This window comes from Poromitra crassiceps (genome assembly GCF_964638095.1).
Source record: "Poromitra crassiceps genome assembly, chromosome: 3".
NCBI lineage: Eukaryota > Metazoa > Chordata > Actinopteri > Beryciformes > Melamphaidae > Poromitra > Poromitra crassiceps.
Window position 1 is genome coordinate 39858627 of NC_139625.1, and position 18543 is coordinate 39877169.

Genomic DNA, 18543 nt, shown 5'->3' on the forward strand with positions numbered 1-18543 from the left:
TTCCTTTTTTTTTAATGGGGCGCGCACTACTGTTTCTCTGAGAAATCACTAATATAATGATATGGTATGATTTGCATCAGATTTGATTAGACCCACCACTATTTCATTTTGCATCAGTGGACTGCAGCAGCATTAAATTACTCATACAGTATTTCCAGACCTAATGTCAATAAACTGCATTGTAAACATTACACAAGGTGACACCATATCATCTGCTTAAGCTGAAAGTTGGCTGTCCTTGATGCAATTCATGCAACACTTCGCTACCCAGAAAGTCGGCAGATGCACTCCGGTTTTGATATTAAGCTGAGTCCGCCCACCCAGGCCAGCTACAGCATGCGCTTAACGAGTGCACCCGACCTATCCTCCCTGCCCCATGCTCCCTGCTCAGCGGACTAGCAGAGGGAGGGAGGGAGGTCTAACCTGTGTGTGTGCTGGGGAGCGGCAGGCAGTGAAATTTGTGCACAGCATTAAAACGAACGGCTCTCAAGTAGGACTCGGTTCCCTTCGTTCATAGCAAAGAGCCGTTCAATAGATTCGGGTCGTTCGCGAACGTCACAACACTAGAGAGAGTTGGACAGACTGGTGCAGAGAGCAGGACAGAGGGCGAGATGATCAGAGAGAGTTGGACAGACTGAGAGGAGGACAGAGGGCGAGATGATCAGAGAGAGTTGGACAGACTGGGGCAGAGAGGAGGACAGAGGGTGAGATGATCAGAGAGAGTTGGACAGACTGGGGCAGAGAGCAGGACAGAGGGTGAGGTGATCACAGAGAGTTGGACAGACTGGGGCAGAGAGGAGGACAGAGGGTGAGATGATCAGAGAGAGTTGGACAGACTGGGGCAGAGAGCAGGACAGAGGGCGAGATGATCAGAGAGAGTTGGACAGACTGGGGCAGAGAGGAGGACAGAGGGTGAGATGATCAGAGAGAGTTGGACAGACTGGGGCAGAGAGGAGGACAGAGGGCGAGATGATCAGAGAGAGTTGGACAGACTGGGGCAGAGAGGAGGACAGAGGGTGAGATGATCAGAGAGAGTTGGACAGACTGGGGCAGAGAGCAGGACAGAGGGTGAGGTGATCACAGAGAGTTGGGCTAGCTTGGGCCCTGTCAGGGTGGTCCTCAGCCCCGCTCACTGAGGCCGTCCAGCCTTTACAAGGCCACAGCCGGGGATGTCCTGCCAGCTTTATGACAGCCAGGAGTCCATGAGAACCATGTTAGGGGCAATGTGATCCCTTCTACAGGCCTGTAGACTCCTGTCCTCGTGCTGTCTTACAGTGCACCAAGACGCCCTCTCCCAGCAAGAACACACACACACACACACACACACACACACACACAGACACACACCACGCACACTTTGTGCACCACCCAACTGACTGCCTGACAAGGCAAAAAGCATAATTATACGTTTGCACTTTAAAGCTGCCATGCTGTGTTTGGAGAGGAAAACAGGGCTTTTCTAGGTTTCATGACGATCTCCTCAGCTGTAAATTGTCAGTGCGAAAGGATGTTTTCATCTTTGAAGATGCGCGGCATTTTTCTTAGAATTCCTTCATAACTTCAGAGGTGACAGGCTAGTTTATGAGCATGACTGAGGGCAAGGAGTCATTATCACACTCTCTAGCAGCGAGGATTTGAGTGTCATTTGTGCATGATGTGGAGTGGGAGAGGATTAGGCAACTCCTTCACCTTGACTGCCAAGATGCTGACTGTTTCACACATTTTATTTGACAGTTAATGGAGCACAACTTCATAGCCAAAGACATGCATAAACACATTCAAATATGAAGTCCAGCCTCCATGACTTTAAGTGAACAGAATGTCGCCTGTAGCTGTGGTGACAGCGTAGATATAAATGTGAGTCATTACATTGCATTTAAGTGGCAATCCACAAGATCTTTTTATTTTTTATTATGGCACCATCTTTGGTGCTAGGCAGTTATCGCCTGTCATTCAAACACTGTCACCAGCCAGAGATGGGCGAAAATACATCATAAAGTATTTTGATACAAATTACAAATACTTGCTCAAAAAATGTATCACAATACAAATACAAAATACTGGCCTGAAAAATGTATTTGAGATACAAATACGTATTTTGTATTTTGAAAATACATAAAAATACATTTTATAAAAATTGATAAAGAGCTGCACAATTAGTCAATCCATCAATGAATTGCCAAATATTACATTAATTGCCTATTTTGATCATCTATTCATCATTTTGAGCCATTTCTGTAAGGAAAATGTCCTAATTCTCTGATTCCAGCTTCTCAAATGTGAAATTTGCTGGTTTCCTTAGATGGTAAATCATCTCTTAGTCCTCTGTGACAGTATTCTCCTTTGTGTACCCTCTAACACATTAAAGTTTCATTTCAGTTTTAGCTGTTTTTCAGGACAGCTAATTTCTCCCTCACTTCAGCTGTTAATCACCTTCTGTGAGGGCTTTTGACTTAGCGCCATTTCTACATGTTAACCTCAAGTTTTGGAACTTTGACCGTTAGCCCTAGATATCTGACATCATAACAGTATCCCTGGAGATTATGTGCCATGGCTGCAGTTATGGAAATCGCTGGCTCCACGGGCTCCCAAAATCATGACTGACAGACAGACAGACACCGCCCACCCACCTTGGTGCCATCGTGCAAATGTGCGCCATCGGCTCATACTACATCAGAGTTGCTCGAGTGACATCACTGATGACATCACAACTGCCTGAGTGACATCACAGTTGAGCAATCAGCTGCTCGAGTGACATTACTGATGACATCACAATTGATCGAGTGACAACACTGATGACATCACAATCATGACCCACACTGCCGCCACACACACTGCCACCCCCTTTGCCAATTTTAATTAAGAAGATAATTAGTTGTGTCTTTCTAATATGATACACTGGTTTGAATATGCAGTGAGTAAACAGTTGCATTTGCAGATAGGCCAGTGCATGCAATATCTAATCATCAATTTATATTACGGTAGTAATTTATCTCTGGGGGAATTTCCACCAATACAAGGCTTCATACTAGACGAAGAAGTGATGTGAAGTCTACACAATGTATTTGAAATACGTATTTTAAATACATGTATTTAAAATACTGCCCATCTCTGTCACCAGCACTGTTACGTGACATCTTCTTCCTTGGATTTTCTGTAGATGAAGTTCTGTAGCTCTTTTCTTTGCCTGATCAGCCAACCATGGTGGCTTTGCTGCTCATGCTAATTACACCGGTCTTCCTCTATTTATTCCAAACAAACCGCTGTTGCTGCTGCCATTTATATGAAACTGTTACGGATTATTACTTCAGGTTATCACAACTTCTGTAATAAACATACTGATGATCATAATGTGATTGCAAAATAAAATATATGTAAAAGTACGTTTGTTACAAACGTGAAGAGGAATCTGGCTTCACTCACCAGCAGAGACAAAGGCCTCCATCCTTTCCTGGAAGGGCTGGAGGTGTTCCTCTGAGGAGTTTGCACACACCTTCTGCACCTCCTTCTCACAGGCTGGTGGGGGAGCAGAGAAGAGAGGGGTGGGGAATGTTATATATCTTCATAAGCAAAGAAAGAAAGAAAGAAAGAAAGAAAGAAAGAAAGAAAGACAGTTTTAATAAATATTACTCAGCAGAAATGCCTCTCTGAGGGAAAGGAAGTAGTATGTGAGCAACACTTCAGATTTGTGTTTTATTCTTCATTCAGTCAGAGAAAACAATAACAAGCAGATGTCAAAATAAGACAATTAATTTATTACATAATGGACATCACACTTTCAACACTGTGACATGGTGTTGATCAGAGTATGGTGAGAAACAACTTATGATTCAAAGTTTGTGTGTAAATCATAAAAACTGTTGCATCCAGGTAACCTGATGCTGCCAGATGGACGGTTTAGCTCCACATTACGTTTCACGAGGTTATCCATCTTGCAAGCAAGGTTAGCATCCAGGTGGCTATTACCAGTGAGATGGTAATAACTTGAAACAAAGTGAACAGTTTTCAAAATGTACACAGAGAATGTTGTTAATTATGGTTAAAATATCAAAGAAAATACCTGTATTAAATTATATCCCTGCCCCCCCAATGAATAAATAAATAAATAAAGAAATAAATAAATAAATAAATAAATAAATAAATAAATAAATAAATAAATAAATACAATAAATACAATAAAAAATACAATAAAAAATACAGTGGACACAATTGGGAGTGAACAGGAAATGTAGCTTAATTTTAGATCTAGGTGTAAACTATGACAACTCCTTCAGTGAACTTGACTTTGTTCACAAAGGAGCGTGCATTGCCTTCATTGATTGTACATGCAAGCGTATCAGTCTGTGCAGGCGACTGTAACCTGTTTGCGCTTTGTGAATGGGTTTGGTTTATGGTGCCAAATGACCCAACTCACACGAGCTCAGAGGAAACAGCCGTGACTGGGCCTGTTCGAGCCAAACCCTTCCCATTTCCTCAAAACTATTAGCCTGGGATGCGATACGCAGCCAGAGACGCCTGGTGAAACGGCTTAGGCACATTCCTCCAACCTGTAAGCCATTAATGGTTGCAGTAAATACCTTCACTCGCTTATGACTGCATCGCTAAATAGTTCTGCAACACAAGAAGAGTATTAGCGGCTCTAGCCGCATTCTGGGTTCACTGGTTTTGGATCTGTTTGCTTCTCATTCTGGGTTCACTGCTTTTGGATCTGTTTGCTTCACACATCTTCTGTTCCACCTGCAGCTCAGTAAACGCTTGTTCTGAGAACACCTTTCAATTATGGGCTGATCTGGAGAAATGAACGAGCGAACACAGTGCTCTGCTCATAGAAAGTGTGGAATAGCTACATACAGCCACACAGTCTGTATTCGAAGACACTTTTTTTATTGGCTGGGTGAGATCCCAGGGTTATCAATATAAAATATCTGACAAAAAAACAAAACAAAATAAAAACACAGCAACATGACAAACGAAATATCCTGTTTGGACAAACCACATTTCCTTACCAGAAATCCCCCAACTCAAAAGGGCCCATTAAAACAGTGTTCAAAACAGCAAGTCTACAATTTAGAGGCGACTTTCCTCCAAATGTGGTCCAGACAGCAAAGGCCGCAAGGAGGAAGCCCACAAACAACAGCAGCTGCAAAGAATCAAAACTAAAAGCTCTCGTTTGGGACATTGTCTTTGGGTGATGATGATACATTTTGGAGGGGTGCATTCAAAAGCGGCAGTTCCCTGCGAGTGACTGACTGATGCTATCTATCAGAGTGACTGACTGATGCTATACTATCTATCTGCTAGTGACTGACTGATGCTATCTATCAGAGTGACTGACTGATGCTATAGTATCTATCTGCTAGTGACTGACTGATGCTATCTATCTGCTGGTGACTGACTGATGCTATCTATCTGCTAGTGACTGACTGATGCATCTATCAGAGTGACTGACTGATGCTATCTATCAGAGTGACTGACTGATGCTATCTATCAGAGTGACTGACTGATGCTATCTATCAGAGTGACTGATTAATGCTATCTATCAGAGTGACTGACTGATGCTATAGTATCTATCTGCTAGTGACTGACTGATGCTATCTATCAGAGTGACTGACTGATGCTATAGTATCTATCTGCTAGTGACTGACTGATGCTATAGTATCTATCTGCTAGTGACTGACTGATGCTATAGTATCTATCTGCTAGTGACTGACTGATGCTATAGTATCTATCTGCTAGTGACTGACTGATGCTATAGTATCTATCTGCTAGTGACTGACTGATGCTATAATATCTATCTGCTAGTGACTGACTGATGCTATAGTATCTATCTGCTAGTGACTGACTGATGCTATAGTATCTATCTGCTAGTGACTGACTGATGCTATAGTATCTATCTGCTAGTGACTGACTGATGCTATAATATCTATCTGCTAGTGACTGACTGATGCTATAGTATCTATCTGCTAGTGACTGACTGATGCTATCTATCAGAGTGACTGACTGATGCTATCATATCTATCTGCTAGTGACTGACTGATGCTATAGTATCTATCAGAGTGACTGACTGATGCTATAGTATCCATCTGCTAGTGACTGACTGATGCTATAGTATCTATCTGCTAGTGACTGACTGATGCTATAGTATCTATCTGCTAGTGACTGACTGATGCTATCTATCTGCTAGTGACTGACTGATGCTATAATATCTATCTGCTAGTGACTGACTGATGCTATCTATCTGCTAGTGACTGACTGATGCTATCTATCTGCTAGTGACTGACTGATGCTATAATATCTATCTGCTAGTGACTGACTGATGCTATAGTATCCATCTGCTAGTGACTGACTGATGCTATAGTATCTATCTGCTAGTGACTGACTGATGCTATAGTATCTATCTGCTAGTGACTGACTGATGCTATAGTATCTATCTGCTAGTGACTGACTGATGCTATCTATCTGCTAGTGACTGACTGATGCTATCTATCTGCTAGTGACTGACTGATGCTATAATATCTATCTGCTAGTGACTGACTGATGCTATCTATCTGCTAGTGACTGACTGATGCTATCTATCTGCTAGTGACTGACTGATGCTATAATATCTATCTGCTAGTGACTGACTGATGCTACTATCAGAGTGACTGACTGATGCTATAGTATATATCTGCTAGTGACTGACTGATGCTATAATATCTATCTGCTAGTGACTGACTGATGCTATCTATCTGCTAGTGACTGACTGATGCTATAGTATCTATCTGCTAGTGACTGACTGATGCTATCTATCAGAGTGACTGACTGATGCTATAGTATATATCTGCTAGTGACTGACTGATGCTATAATATCTATCTGCTAGTGACTGACTGATGCTATCTATCTGCTAGTGACTGACTGATGCTATAGTATCTATCTGCTAGTGACTGACTGATGCTATCTATCAGGCTAGAAGGAAGAACACAACTTAAGGAGCCTTGCCGCAGCAATTTCAGATCCTTCATTCGTCACAAATAAAGCCATGCTGTGTTTTTTATAATAAACCAGTGTGTGCGTTAATCTGTGCTTCTTTGGCTCAAACAGCTTCACAAACTTCCACGTGATAAACAAGGCAAAGAGAAAGTTCTGGTGCTGTTCTGTGACTTTTTAATGTCACAAAAAATAATTATAACTAGAAAAGTGCACTCGGTGGAGTGCAGATCTCCGCCAGGCCCGTGTTTTCCCCCATGCTGACCCATAGATACATGTGTATATACATCAGGGGTCTCAAACTCACGGCCCCCGGGCCAGACACGGCCCCTAAAACGATTTCATACGGCCCGCCACTTGATATCAAGTTATAGTGAAATCAGGCCTGCACCTCCACTCATTGTAAAACACAGAGCGCGCTCCCCAGGTGCTGCCTTAATGCAGACGAGTCACACTTCACACCAGGGTTGCCAGATACATTTCCATAGATGTGCAGTTCCTTGGGCTGTTTTGTGTGCATTTTGGCGGTTTTTGAACTCTTTGTGCTGGAAACCGTCAGCAGTATCTGGCAACACGGCTTCACACTTCAGGCCAGCGGGATCATCACTGCATTTCAATCATGAGAGACTCTTAATATAATTTTAACAAACTTTATTGAATCAGAATAGACGGTTTGAGTATGGCGTGTGACTCCATGATGTGACGCTCCTCTTGCTTATGAGAGAGGGCGTCGGTGCTGTATGAGATAGGACATCCCCCCTAAGGGGATTTGTTTCCAACAGGAGTCATGACATTGGTGATCTGGGGAGGTGGTGGGATGAAGCTTTTTGCTCTGGAGATGCTGGATGAATGCGTGATGCTGACACAAGGTGAGTGATGACTGCACAAGTGTGATTTAAGCTGTGGTGATGGGGGCTTTATATAGTACCAGGAGAAGGGCATTTATGATGTCATAACTGATGTCATTTATGATGTCATAACTGATGTCATTTGGGAGAAGGGCATTTATGATGTCATAACTGATGTCATTTGGGCAACTGACGTCACACTGCAAAGGTGACGTCATGGAGAAGGTGACGTCGGAGATGGTGACGTCATTTAGTGACGTCATTTGGGCTGAGGGGTATGACAGCATGGGGTGCTCTATTAATGCCTTATTTGGTCTTCCATGATTGAAATTCAGTCTACGACTACACTTCAATCATGAGAGACTCTTAATATAATTTTAACAAACTTTATTGAATCAGAATAGACGGTTTGAGTATGGCGTATGACTCCATGATGTGACGCTCCTCTTGCTTATGAGAGAGGGCGTCGGTGCTGTATGAGATAGGACATCCCCCAAAGGAATTTAAAGTTATTTCAGGAACTGGGAGAGTGAAAACGGGGGTCATGGAGCTCGCCTGGGGTATGCTTTAGTCAGGTCGTGGGCTGACGGGGGGAGAATTTATGCATGCCGGGAGATGAGGGGCTGACCGGGGTTTTTTAAGGCAAAGCGGGGATGCAAGGGAGTGGATGTGGATAGCCCGGGCATGGGCGCATTGAAGAGAAAAGGAGAGTTTGATCACCACCAACGAAGTGCTTGTTGCCTCTTTAGTCATGGAAGGAGGGATCTTTGGGCTGATAATATGGCGTCTTGCTCTGGACGAATGTAGGATGCATAGGCTGATGAGGACCAGCGCCCCAGTTGTTGAAGGGAGGCGGAGGACACCCCCTGCATGGCTGCTGATGTGGCTGCTCCGATCCTGAAGGAGTGACTGGAATAGTTCTCTGCAGGGATGTTGCATTTCTGGAGTGTGGTCTTGAAGTGAAGGATGAACCAGGATCTTGTCATGTGATGATGGGGAGAGATGAGGAAAAGGGGGCCGAGGGCTGATTGAGGTTTATGCAAATGCCGGAATGATGGGTTATGCAGATTGTCAGGACATTGGCTGACTTGTCAGGACGTGGGCTGACTGAAGTTTAAGCAGGATGCAGGGATAATGGGTTGAGCAAGTTGTCAGGATGTGGACTGACTTCTCAGGACGTGGGCTGACAGGTTTAAGCAGAATGCAGAGATAATGGGTTGAGCAAATTGTCAGGACGGGGGCTGACTTGTCAGGACATGGGCTGACTGATGTTTAAGCAGAATGCAGGGATAATGGGTTGTGCAAATTGTCAGGACGTGGGCTGACTGAGGTTAAGCAATGGCAAGGACACTTATGGGGTTATATGCAAATTGCCCGGCATGGGCACCAAACGGGGATTGGGAGAGAAGACCACCACCAATGAAATGCATTAATACTTCCTACCAATCATGGAAGGAGGCATGTTTGGGCTGATAATATAGCAGCTTGCTCTGGATGGATGTAGGACGCATAGGCTGATGAAGACAGCAGCCCAGTTGTTGAAGGGAGGACCCCCCCAAAAGAAAAAAGGTCAGCGATGACCTGCATTTTTAAGGTCAGTAATGACCAAGGTCGCAACAACCTGCATGAGCATAGCCAGCAATGGCTAAAAGATGCAATATTTAACCTTTAGCATTATATTATTATAGCATGAAAATGTCTAAAAATGGGTAGACATAATGTTATATTCTTTAGTTGTGCACTTACTTTATCCCAAATTGTATGAGGCAAAGATTGGCTTGATATTTTTCTCATAGTTTCCCTATCTATCTGTTCTATTCCTAATAGATGCACGTTCTGATTTGTGCATTTTGACATTTGGAATATTAAAGGTGGGCTGACCATTGTTAATAAGTACGTTTTCCCCTTGGATTTGACTTTAAGTTGCGTGTCTATGTCTATTATGGGCCTTTTTCCTTTGTTTTGACAGTCGTGTACTGTCACTTTGGGAGAGTTGCACCCGCACCCTCGGCTGAGCTGTTGTACGGTGGATTTAGTTCAGTTGAGGCAGAGACTGGCTGTGGAGACACACGGTTTTCGTGCCATGTCCTTTTTCATTAGTTTTGACGTCCAGCAGGAGGGGGAGCAGTGAATGTGCTGCATCTGTGAAAAGTTTTAAGTCGTCGGCAGACGAGACGATTTCGTCATAGAAAAATGAGATTCCGTTCCAATTTTCTAAGAGGTGTGCCCAGAATTTGAGATCGGCTCGGCCTCCCTCATTGAGGGTAACTGAGTCAAGGAGGCTGGGGACTGAAGATGCTAAATCGAGCAGCCTGGAAATGAATGACCTCCCTTGGGGAATAATGTGCATGGCAAAATTCAGGTGGCCGAGCAGAGACAGAAGGTCTCGTTTTGAAATGTGGCTGGCTGCTGAATAGGACTGGGCTATTTCGTGGATGCGAGACAATTTCTCGAGGGGGAGGGAGCTTGCATAAGCTTGGTGTCAAGATTAATGCCCAGGAATTCGAGAGATGATGAGGGCCCGGAGGTTTTTTCCCCAGCTAGAGGGACGCCTTTGACATGGAACTGGAAAACTGGATTCGCCCTGGAAAGCTCTGAATTGAGGGAGGAACTATGGCGACTCTCGTGCACTGTTTGGATGAGGCAAGGTGGTGCTCTGCTGAAGCCACTGTGCTGTGACCGGGGATATGCTTTGCTGAAGCCACTGTGCTGTGACCGGGGGTATGCTTTGCTGAAGCCACTGTGCTATGACCGGGGATAAGTCAAGTCAAGTCAAGTTTATTTGTATAGCACATTTCATACGCAGAGGCAATTCAAAGTGCTTCACATAAAATGGTTGACAGGAAAAGAAAAGAAAAGAAGAGTAAAACGGACATTTAGATATTTGGATAAGCTTTTGGATAAGCTTTGCTGAAGCTTTGCTGAAGCCACTGTGCTGTGACCGGGGGTATGCTTTGCTGAAGCCACTGTGCTGTGCCCGGGGATATGCTTTGCTGAAGCCACTGTGCTGTGACCAGGGAGGAGCTCTGCTGAAGCCACTGTGCTGTGACCGGGGATATGCTTTGCTGAAGCCACTGTGCTGTGACCAGGGAGGAGCTCTGCTGAAGCCACTGTGCTGTGACCAGGGATATGCTTTGCTGAAGCCACTGTGCTGTGACCAGGGAGGAGCTCTGCTGAAGCCACTGTGCTGTGACCAGGGATATGCTCTGCTGAGCCACTGCTGTGACCGGGATATGCTCTGCTGTAGCCACTGTGCTGTGACCAGGGATGTGCTCTGCTGAATCTACTGCGCCATGACCGGGGAATGAGCTCTGCTGACCTGACAAGTTATGCATAACAGAAAGCCGGGTGATGCTGCACTGCACATTAACGCCATGGTGGACTGGGAGGAGCACCTTTTGTTTATGATCGAGACTGTAGCTTCGTATACATTTGCAATACCAGAGTAAATCTCGTAGAGGAAGAGCGATTCCCTACTGGGAGACAGTAGGGAACTCATGGTGCCTCTTTTCTGCAACCTTTCACCTCTAGAATACCCCCCAAAAAACTTAATTCAAGCATATGCTGAAGCCAGAACCACATGCAGCTGTGACAGATAGAAGGAGCATTGAATTAAATTGAACAAGAAGTAATTTTTTGGCCTGAAGGACAGGCAACAGCAGAACTGATGATTATCGCCATTTTGCCTGAAAGCAAGCAACGGGAGACGGACCGACCTAATACAACGCTCAGCGTTGCCAGACGTACGATAATTATCGTATTTGTACGATAATTTCGACCTCTGTACGATGTACGATCAATAATCCCCAAATCCCCCAAATGTACGATAATTTCATCATTTTGTGACACTTAGACGAATCCTACGTCTATCACTCTATCTGTTTATACAATCATCTCTTCAAACAACGTATTTGCAGCCAATACGTGCAGGGTGTTTTGTTGTTGTTGCAACGCAGGCTGAGATCACAGTGTTGAAAAATCATGCCAAGTCCAAAAAGTAGCCTGTGATCAGCCGCAGCCCCCCCGATATAGGCGCGCCAAGGCGCGCCGCGCTGGGAAGGGGCGTACGATAATTTCACTCCAAAAACGATAATTTTGACCCTCTGGTACGATAATTCAACATTTGCCATCTGGCAACACTGACAACGCTAAACCAGCCACGCGCATGCGCAGTATAGCATGGAAGGCCGGTGGCTAGCCAGGTAGCTAGCGCGCTACTCAGCATAGGCCGGAAAAAGTTTACAAGGGTTATACTTTATCTAAATGACTGGGATTGGATCGATGGATTGGATGCATAAGAGAGGAAACATGCTATGAAAAAGAAAAGGTTGACTGGAAACTGGGACTAGAGGCATGTTGTTAAAAACCCGATTGGACACGGGAGAGGGATGTGGCCGCGGGCAACGGGGACAGAGTTGCTCAGGGATTGGCACCCGGCCTGGAATGAGTGCAGCAGCATTGCCGCAACGTTGACTGAAACCAGGGACTAAATGCATGTTTGATAATACCCGATTGGACACGGGAGAGGGAAGCGGCCGTATGCAACAGGGCAGAGTTGCTCAGGGATTGGCACCCGGCCTGCAATGAGTGCGGCGCACACACCTGGATTTTGAAGCGGGGCTGGCTGGGCTGATATCACGGAAGAGATGCCGGCTGAAAAGGGGGGATACAAGCCTGAAACCTGGGGCGGTGCTGATTGGGCTGCTGCTGTGGGGAGCGTGGGGCTCCCGAGCGTCCTCAGCCGGGCATCGATGAGGGACCCGACCAGTAATGAAATCATTGCGATCAGGGGATCTTTGGCTCTTTTGCCGCGGCCACGGCCTCCGGAGTGCTACGCGGACTGAGATCCGGGCGAGACGACTTGGACCTCCGTGGCGCTGGATCTCCTTTTGCGGCTGCGGCCCCTGGTGAGAGGAGCGTCCCTTGTGACGCCGAAGATGAAGCCTGGGGATTGGAGATTTGCCCGGGGCTGGCCGGGGCGTTGATCGTGCTCTGGAGGAAGGCGTCCACGGCGGAGTTGACCCTTTGCTGCTCGTCTTCAGACTCAGACATGATGATGGACTGAATGAAGCTTTTTGCTCTGGAGATGCTGGATGAATGCGTGATGCTGACACAAGGTGAGTGATGACTGCACAAGTGTGATTTAAGCTGTGGTGATGGGGGCTTTATATAGTACCAGGAGAAGGGCATTTATGATGTCATAACTGATGTCATTTATGATGTCATAACTGATGTCATTTGGGAGAAGGGCATTTATGATGTCATAACTGATGTCATTTGGGCAACTGACGTCACACTGCAAAGGTGACGTCATGGAGAAGGTGACGTCGGAGATGGTGACGTCATTTAGTGACGTCATTTGGGCTGAGGGGTATGACAGCATGGGGTGCTCTATTAATGCCTTATTTGGTCTTCCATGATTGAAATTCAGTCTACGACTACACGTAAAATCCACCTCATTAGCAGGTGATTCGGTTCACCCAAGTGAAAAAACAAGTGAAAAGAAAAACATTTGCATGCTAAAATATTATCTTTTGTTGAGAAGTGAACATGTCGCTGTCAAAAGGCAAAAGAAAGGTTGATGACGAGCACAGACAGTTTCAGGAGAAGCGGGAGAGTGATTATTTTTTTGTCGAGTTCAAAGGGAATGCCGCCTGCCTCATTTGCAAAGAGAAAATCGCCGTACTAAAACAATATAACCTGAAGCGACATTATTCAACTAAACATGCAGAGCAGTAGCCTATGCAAAGTCCCGGGAGATGAGAGGGACAAACCTGCTGCACAGCTAAAGAAAGAGCTGTCAATACAACATCTCTTCCAGAAGGCAGAAAGGAGGCTGATGCAGCAGTTGAAGCAAGTTACGTGGTGAGTGAGATGATCGCCAAAGCGGGGAAGCCGTTTACTGAAGGCACGTTTCTAAATGACTGCATGCTGCAGGTTGCAAATATCGTCTGTCCAGAAAAAAAAATCACTTCAGCAACATCAGCCTTTCAGCCAACACAGTGGCAGAGCGGATTACTGAGCTGTAAAGTGACATTTATGATCAGTTCTAATTCTAACTGGAGTTCCAAGGGACAGTTGAAAATTAACACTGGCTCATTTAGTAATGTGCATTGTCCCTAAAAAAAGAAGTCCCTCAAATAAACAAATAAATTGTTAATGTAAAAAAGAGATTGTCCCTCAAATAAATGAATAAATTGTTAATGTTGAGAATTCGAACGGTTGCATTTTTCTTTTTTTTTTATACTTTGAGGTGGCCCCCTTGTGACAAGACTGGATACTCAGCGGCCCCCAGGTAATTTGAGTTTGAGACCCCTGATATACATGTTTGCTCTGCTGTTTATATGTAGGCTGTATTATGTGTTGCTGGTTGGGTGACACACCGGAATGTTTTGTTAATTATTGAATGTGGTGGCTCAGTGGTTAACACTGTTGCCTCACAGCAAGAAGGCCCCGGGTTCGAACCCCGGTCCGTCCCAGGTCCTTTCTGTGTGGAGTTTGCATGTTCTCCCCGTGTCCGTGTGGGTTTTCTCCGGGTGCTCCGGTTTCCTCCCACCATCAAGAAAGACATGTATGTTAGGGTTAATACTCCTGTCAGTGCCCCTGACCAAGGTACTGGCAAAAGAACTGGAGTTGGTCCCCGGGCGCTGCACAGTGGCTGCCCACTGCTCCTAGTTCTAGGAAGGTTCCTAGTAGAGGATGGGTCAAATGCAGAGGATGAATTTCCCCAAGGGGATAAATAAAGGATAACTAACTAACTAACTGAATGTTGATGTGTCTGATAATCGCATGTGGGATGGTCAATTGTCCTGACAGGAAAATAAAATATTAATTCATTGATTCATTCGTAGTTATTGTTAATATTGTGCATAATTTATTAATTATAAGCTTTATTGATGACGAACTATGCCTCATCATTTATGTTGTCTTCCTGGTTGGGTAACACACTGGAATGTTTTGTTAATTATTGAATGTTGATGTGTCTGAGTGATAATCACATGTGGGATTGTCAATTGTCCTGACAGGAAAATGAAATATTAATTCATTGATTCATTTGTAGTTATTGTTAATATTGTGCGTAATTTATTAATTATAAGCTTTATTGATGATGAACTATGCCTCGTCATTTATGTTGTCTTCCTGGTTGGGTAACACACTGGAATGTTTTGTTAATTATTGAATGTTGATGTGTCTGAGTGATAATCACATGTGGGATGGTCAATTGTCCTGAGACGAAAATAAAATATTCATTCATTCATTCATAGTCATTGTTAATATTGTGTGTAATTGATTAATTAGAAGGTTTATTGATGATGAACTATGCCTCGTCATTCATGTTCAATCAGGGATATTATGATGACAGTGGTTTGGGGGCCCCACAGTAAGATGTTGCATAGGGCCCCAAAAGGGCCAGAAACGGCCCTGGGCAGGGGGAAAACTGAAGCCATTCGCCATTGACTTGGAAAAAGTGGAATGGATTTAATTTATAAATTAAAACTAGAATGACCGCACCGTGGATATATGCCTCCGCCAACAAGTGTGCAGTGGACATGCATGTCTGTCCAGACTTTGACATTTGAGCCAAATGTGAAGAAACTTGGTCAAGGTGTTAATGAGATATGGCCTCCAAAATGTAATTACGGTAATTCATGCTGGAGTCCAAGTCGATGTTTGAGCTAAATTGGAAGAAATTCCATCAAGCCGTTCTTGAGATATCGCGTTAAGGAACTTGGGAATGGCATTCGTGAGGTCACAGTGACCTTGAACTTTGACCACCAAATTCTAATCAGTTCATCCTTGAATCCAAGTCGACGTTTGAGGCAAATTTGATGAAATTCCATCACAGTGACCTTGAACTTTGACCTTTGACTACCAAAATATAATCAGTTCATCTGTGAGTCCAAGTCGACGTTTGAGGCAAATTTGACTAAATTCCGTCAAGGTGTTCCTCAGATATGGCATTAGGAGATGAGAACACACAGATGCACAAACACACACACACAATCACACACGGCCAAAAACATGATCTCCTCCCGGCGATTCTCGCCTGGCAGAAAAAATAATGGGAATTATATGCAAAAAAAAAGTCCTAGATTCAAACACCCGGCACTTCTAGTATTAGCAGCTGACTTCTAAATCATCACCAGCTACACTACAATCTGTGCCTCCTGCTACTGCTTGTGCCGTTTGTTTAATCAGGCTCCTTGCCCAGCCCTGCAGCCACAGGGGAACAGTTCAGACAGGCACGGTGGCTCAGTGGTTAGTGCTGCTGCCTCACAGCAACAAGGTCCCGGGTTTTGAACTCCGGTCTGTCCCACTGTCCCAGGTCCTTTCTGTGTGGAGTTTGCATATTCTCCCTGTGTTCGTGTGGGTTTCCTCCAGGTGCTCTGGTTTCCTCCCACCATCAAAGACATGTACATTAGGGTTAATACTCCTAACGTCCTAATAACATCTAGGCGTGTGGACCCCAGGAAGAATAGCTGCTGTGATGCTGTAGCAGTGTAGCTAATGGTGATCCTAATAAATGTAAACTTAAACAGGGTTGCGATGGGAGCCGCAGCCGTTCCACTGGTACCATACAGGGAAAATAGATCAGCTTACAGCCAGTGGACTCAGCATCTTTTGAACTGTTGTAATGTAATCTACATTATAATACATTATGGGCACACACACACACACACACACACACACACACACACACACACACACACACACACACACACACACCCATATATATACACACACACACACACACACACACACATACAATATATATATATATATATATATATATATATATATATATATATATATATATATATACACACACACACACACACACATATATATATATATATAGTTACACCATAAGAGGCACTGTGCATTTTACAGGGCTGGAAGTGATTTGCAACACTGGTGACGTGATGGACATTGATTAATTGATTGATTGATTGATTGATTGATGAATTCAGTTTATGTTGTGGGCTGTCTTAAACCATGCATAACCAGAACAAGAAATGACAACTTTTCCTGTGACAGATTTGGGCTGCAATGCATAAACAGAGCCACGGGTACAGTATGCCACATTGTGGGGATTCTAAAGATGATTCACTGTTGCAATGCTGACAAACCTGTATGGAAATATCTAGGGGAACCCAACCCCATACAATCCATCATGTTTGAATGGGAAGGTGTAGACTAGCCAGAAGATTGCATCATAAGAGCTAACATGACAGCGGCTGTGGGCAAAGGAGCGGGGGGTGTTGGTGGTGGTGGGTCAGATGGAGAGTAACAGGGAAAAAAACAAAAAGAAGTCTGACTTCTGCTCCAGGACTTGTCTTTGGCGGTTAGACGAATGAGTGGCTTTGATGTCAACATGTGCGTAGTATTTGACCACAGCAAGCAACAGCCCTCACTGCAGCTACCAGGAAATCACTGCACACTGAGACAATGCTCAATTGTAGTAAGGATTATAAAACAATGTTTTACACAAACAGTGGATGGAGAGCTTGCGGGACACCGCCAAATGATAGAACTAGCTGAATGACAAATGTTTCCGTCTCTGAAATGCCCTTGTAGGTATGGGACATGATAAACTGGTGTAAACACAGAGAGCAAACAAGTGAAAGCAACAAGGAGAGGGGGTGAAAGACAGAGGGAGAGCCAGCCAGCCAGAAATGGAGAGACATAACCACATAAGAACACACTGTAATCTGATAGCCACTGCTGGGTCAATCGTCGGCTTAATCGTTACTCACTCTCCAGGTCATTTCTAACGATTTGTTTGATTCCCAAAGATTTGTGTCAATTGCACATAATTGCTAAAAGAGAAGAACTGTCAGCAGCAGAAATGCAGTTTCTAATAATATAATTACTCTTTTCAGTTTGTGTTAGAAATATGTAGCGTTGGCCCTTTGTGGACCTCCGTAGCCTTGCTGTGAAAAACAAATCACATTTTTGGAAGTGGTTTGGAAAATACTTTACAGTCTTTGCAGCTTTCATCAGACTCTCAGCCCAGTTATTTATACCTGGGATGTGGAATTCTCTCGCTAATCCCCAATTATATACAATCCCAGATTCCCAGCCGACTGTCAGAGCTCTGGCTCCCTCCTCTCAGAGGATGAAGCCTGCTCTTTCCCCTAGATGAGGCCAGCCAGGAGGCCGCCTCGCTGGGGAAAGGTAAGACCCTCTCTCCCCTTTCCACTCCCCATAAATCAAACCTCTATCACTCCAGGCCCATCAAACCGTATGGTGCTGCAGAACACGGTGCTGACAGGTAGAAACGTTGGCCAGGACTTATGAGATGAGATGGCGCGTTAACCCCTTGTTCAGGCTTGGAGACGGGGAACATCGAAACGTCTCTGGTGTAACATGAGGGAGACGCTTATGCTGGGATTGGGATAATAGTGTCACATTTATCTATACATTTGTCATTCTACTGCTATGGTCTACTTTGGTGTAAGAGGAGATATACTATGTGTTGTACTGTTCAATAAAGAATGTTAGACAGAGGAACTATTACTTCCCTTTACATTCAGCAGGACAGGTCCTGTTGGGTCGGACCGGCGGTACCTCAACGCGCCGACTTCACACATGGAATCCGGAGCGGAGCCTCCGTCGTAAAACAGGCTTCAGGCTAAAGGCCCTGCCTGGACCTGACATTAAGGGCCATTTAAAATCAAGACACTGTCTGATTTGCCACGGTGATGGATGCCTAACCCGGGTCAG

General features: G+C 44.6%; 1 protein-coding gene across 1 annotated transcript in view; it reads right to left on the reverse strand.

The window, feature by feature from the left end:
• LOC310773103 (formin-1) overlaps positions 1-18543 on the reverse strand; it is a gene marked incomplete at its 5' end in the record, with an annotated part of 88163 nt that overhangs the window by 23337 nt on the left and 46283 nt on the right. Inside the window, one exon of the mRNA XM_083633020.1 lies at positions 3424-3516. Coding sequence (XP_083489146.1) covers positions 3424-3516 — 93 coding nt within the window. The remainder of the gene's footprint in view (positions 1-3423; positions 3517-18543) is intronic.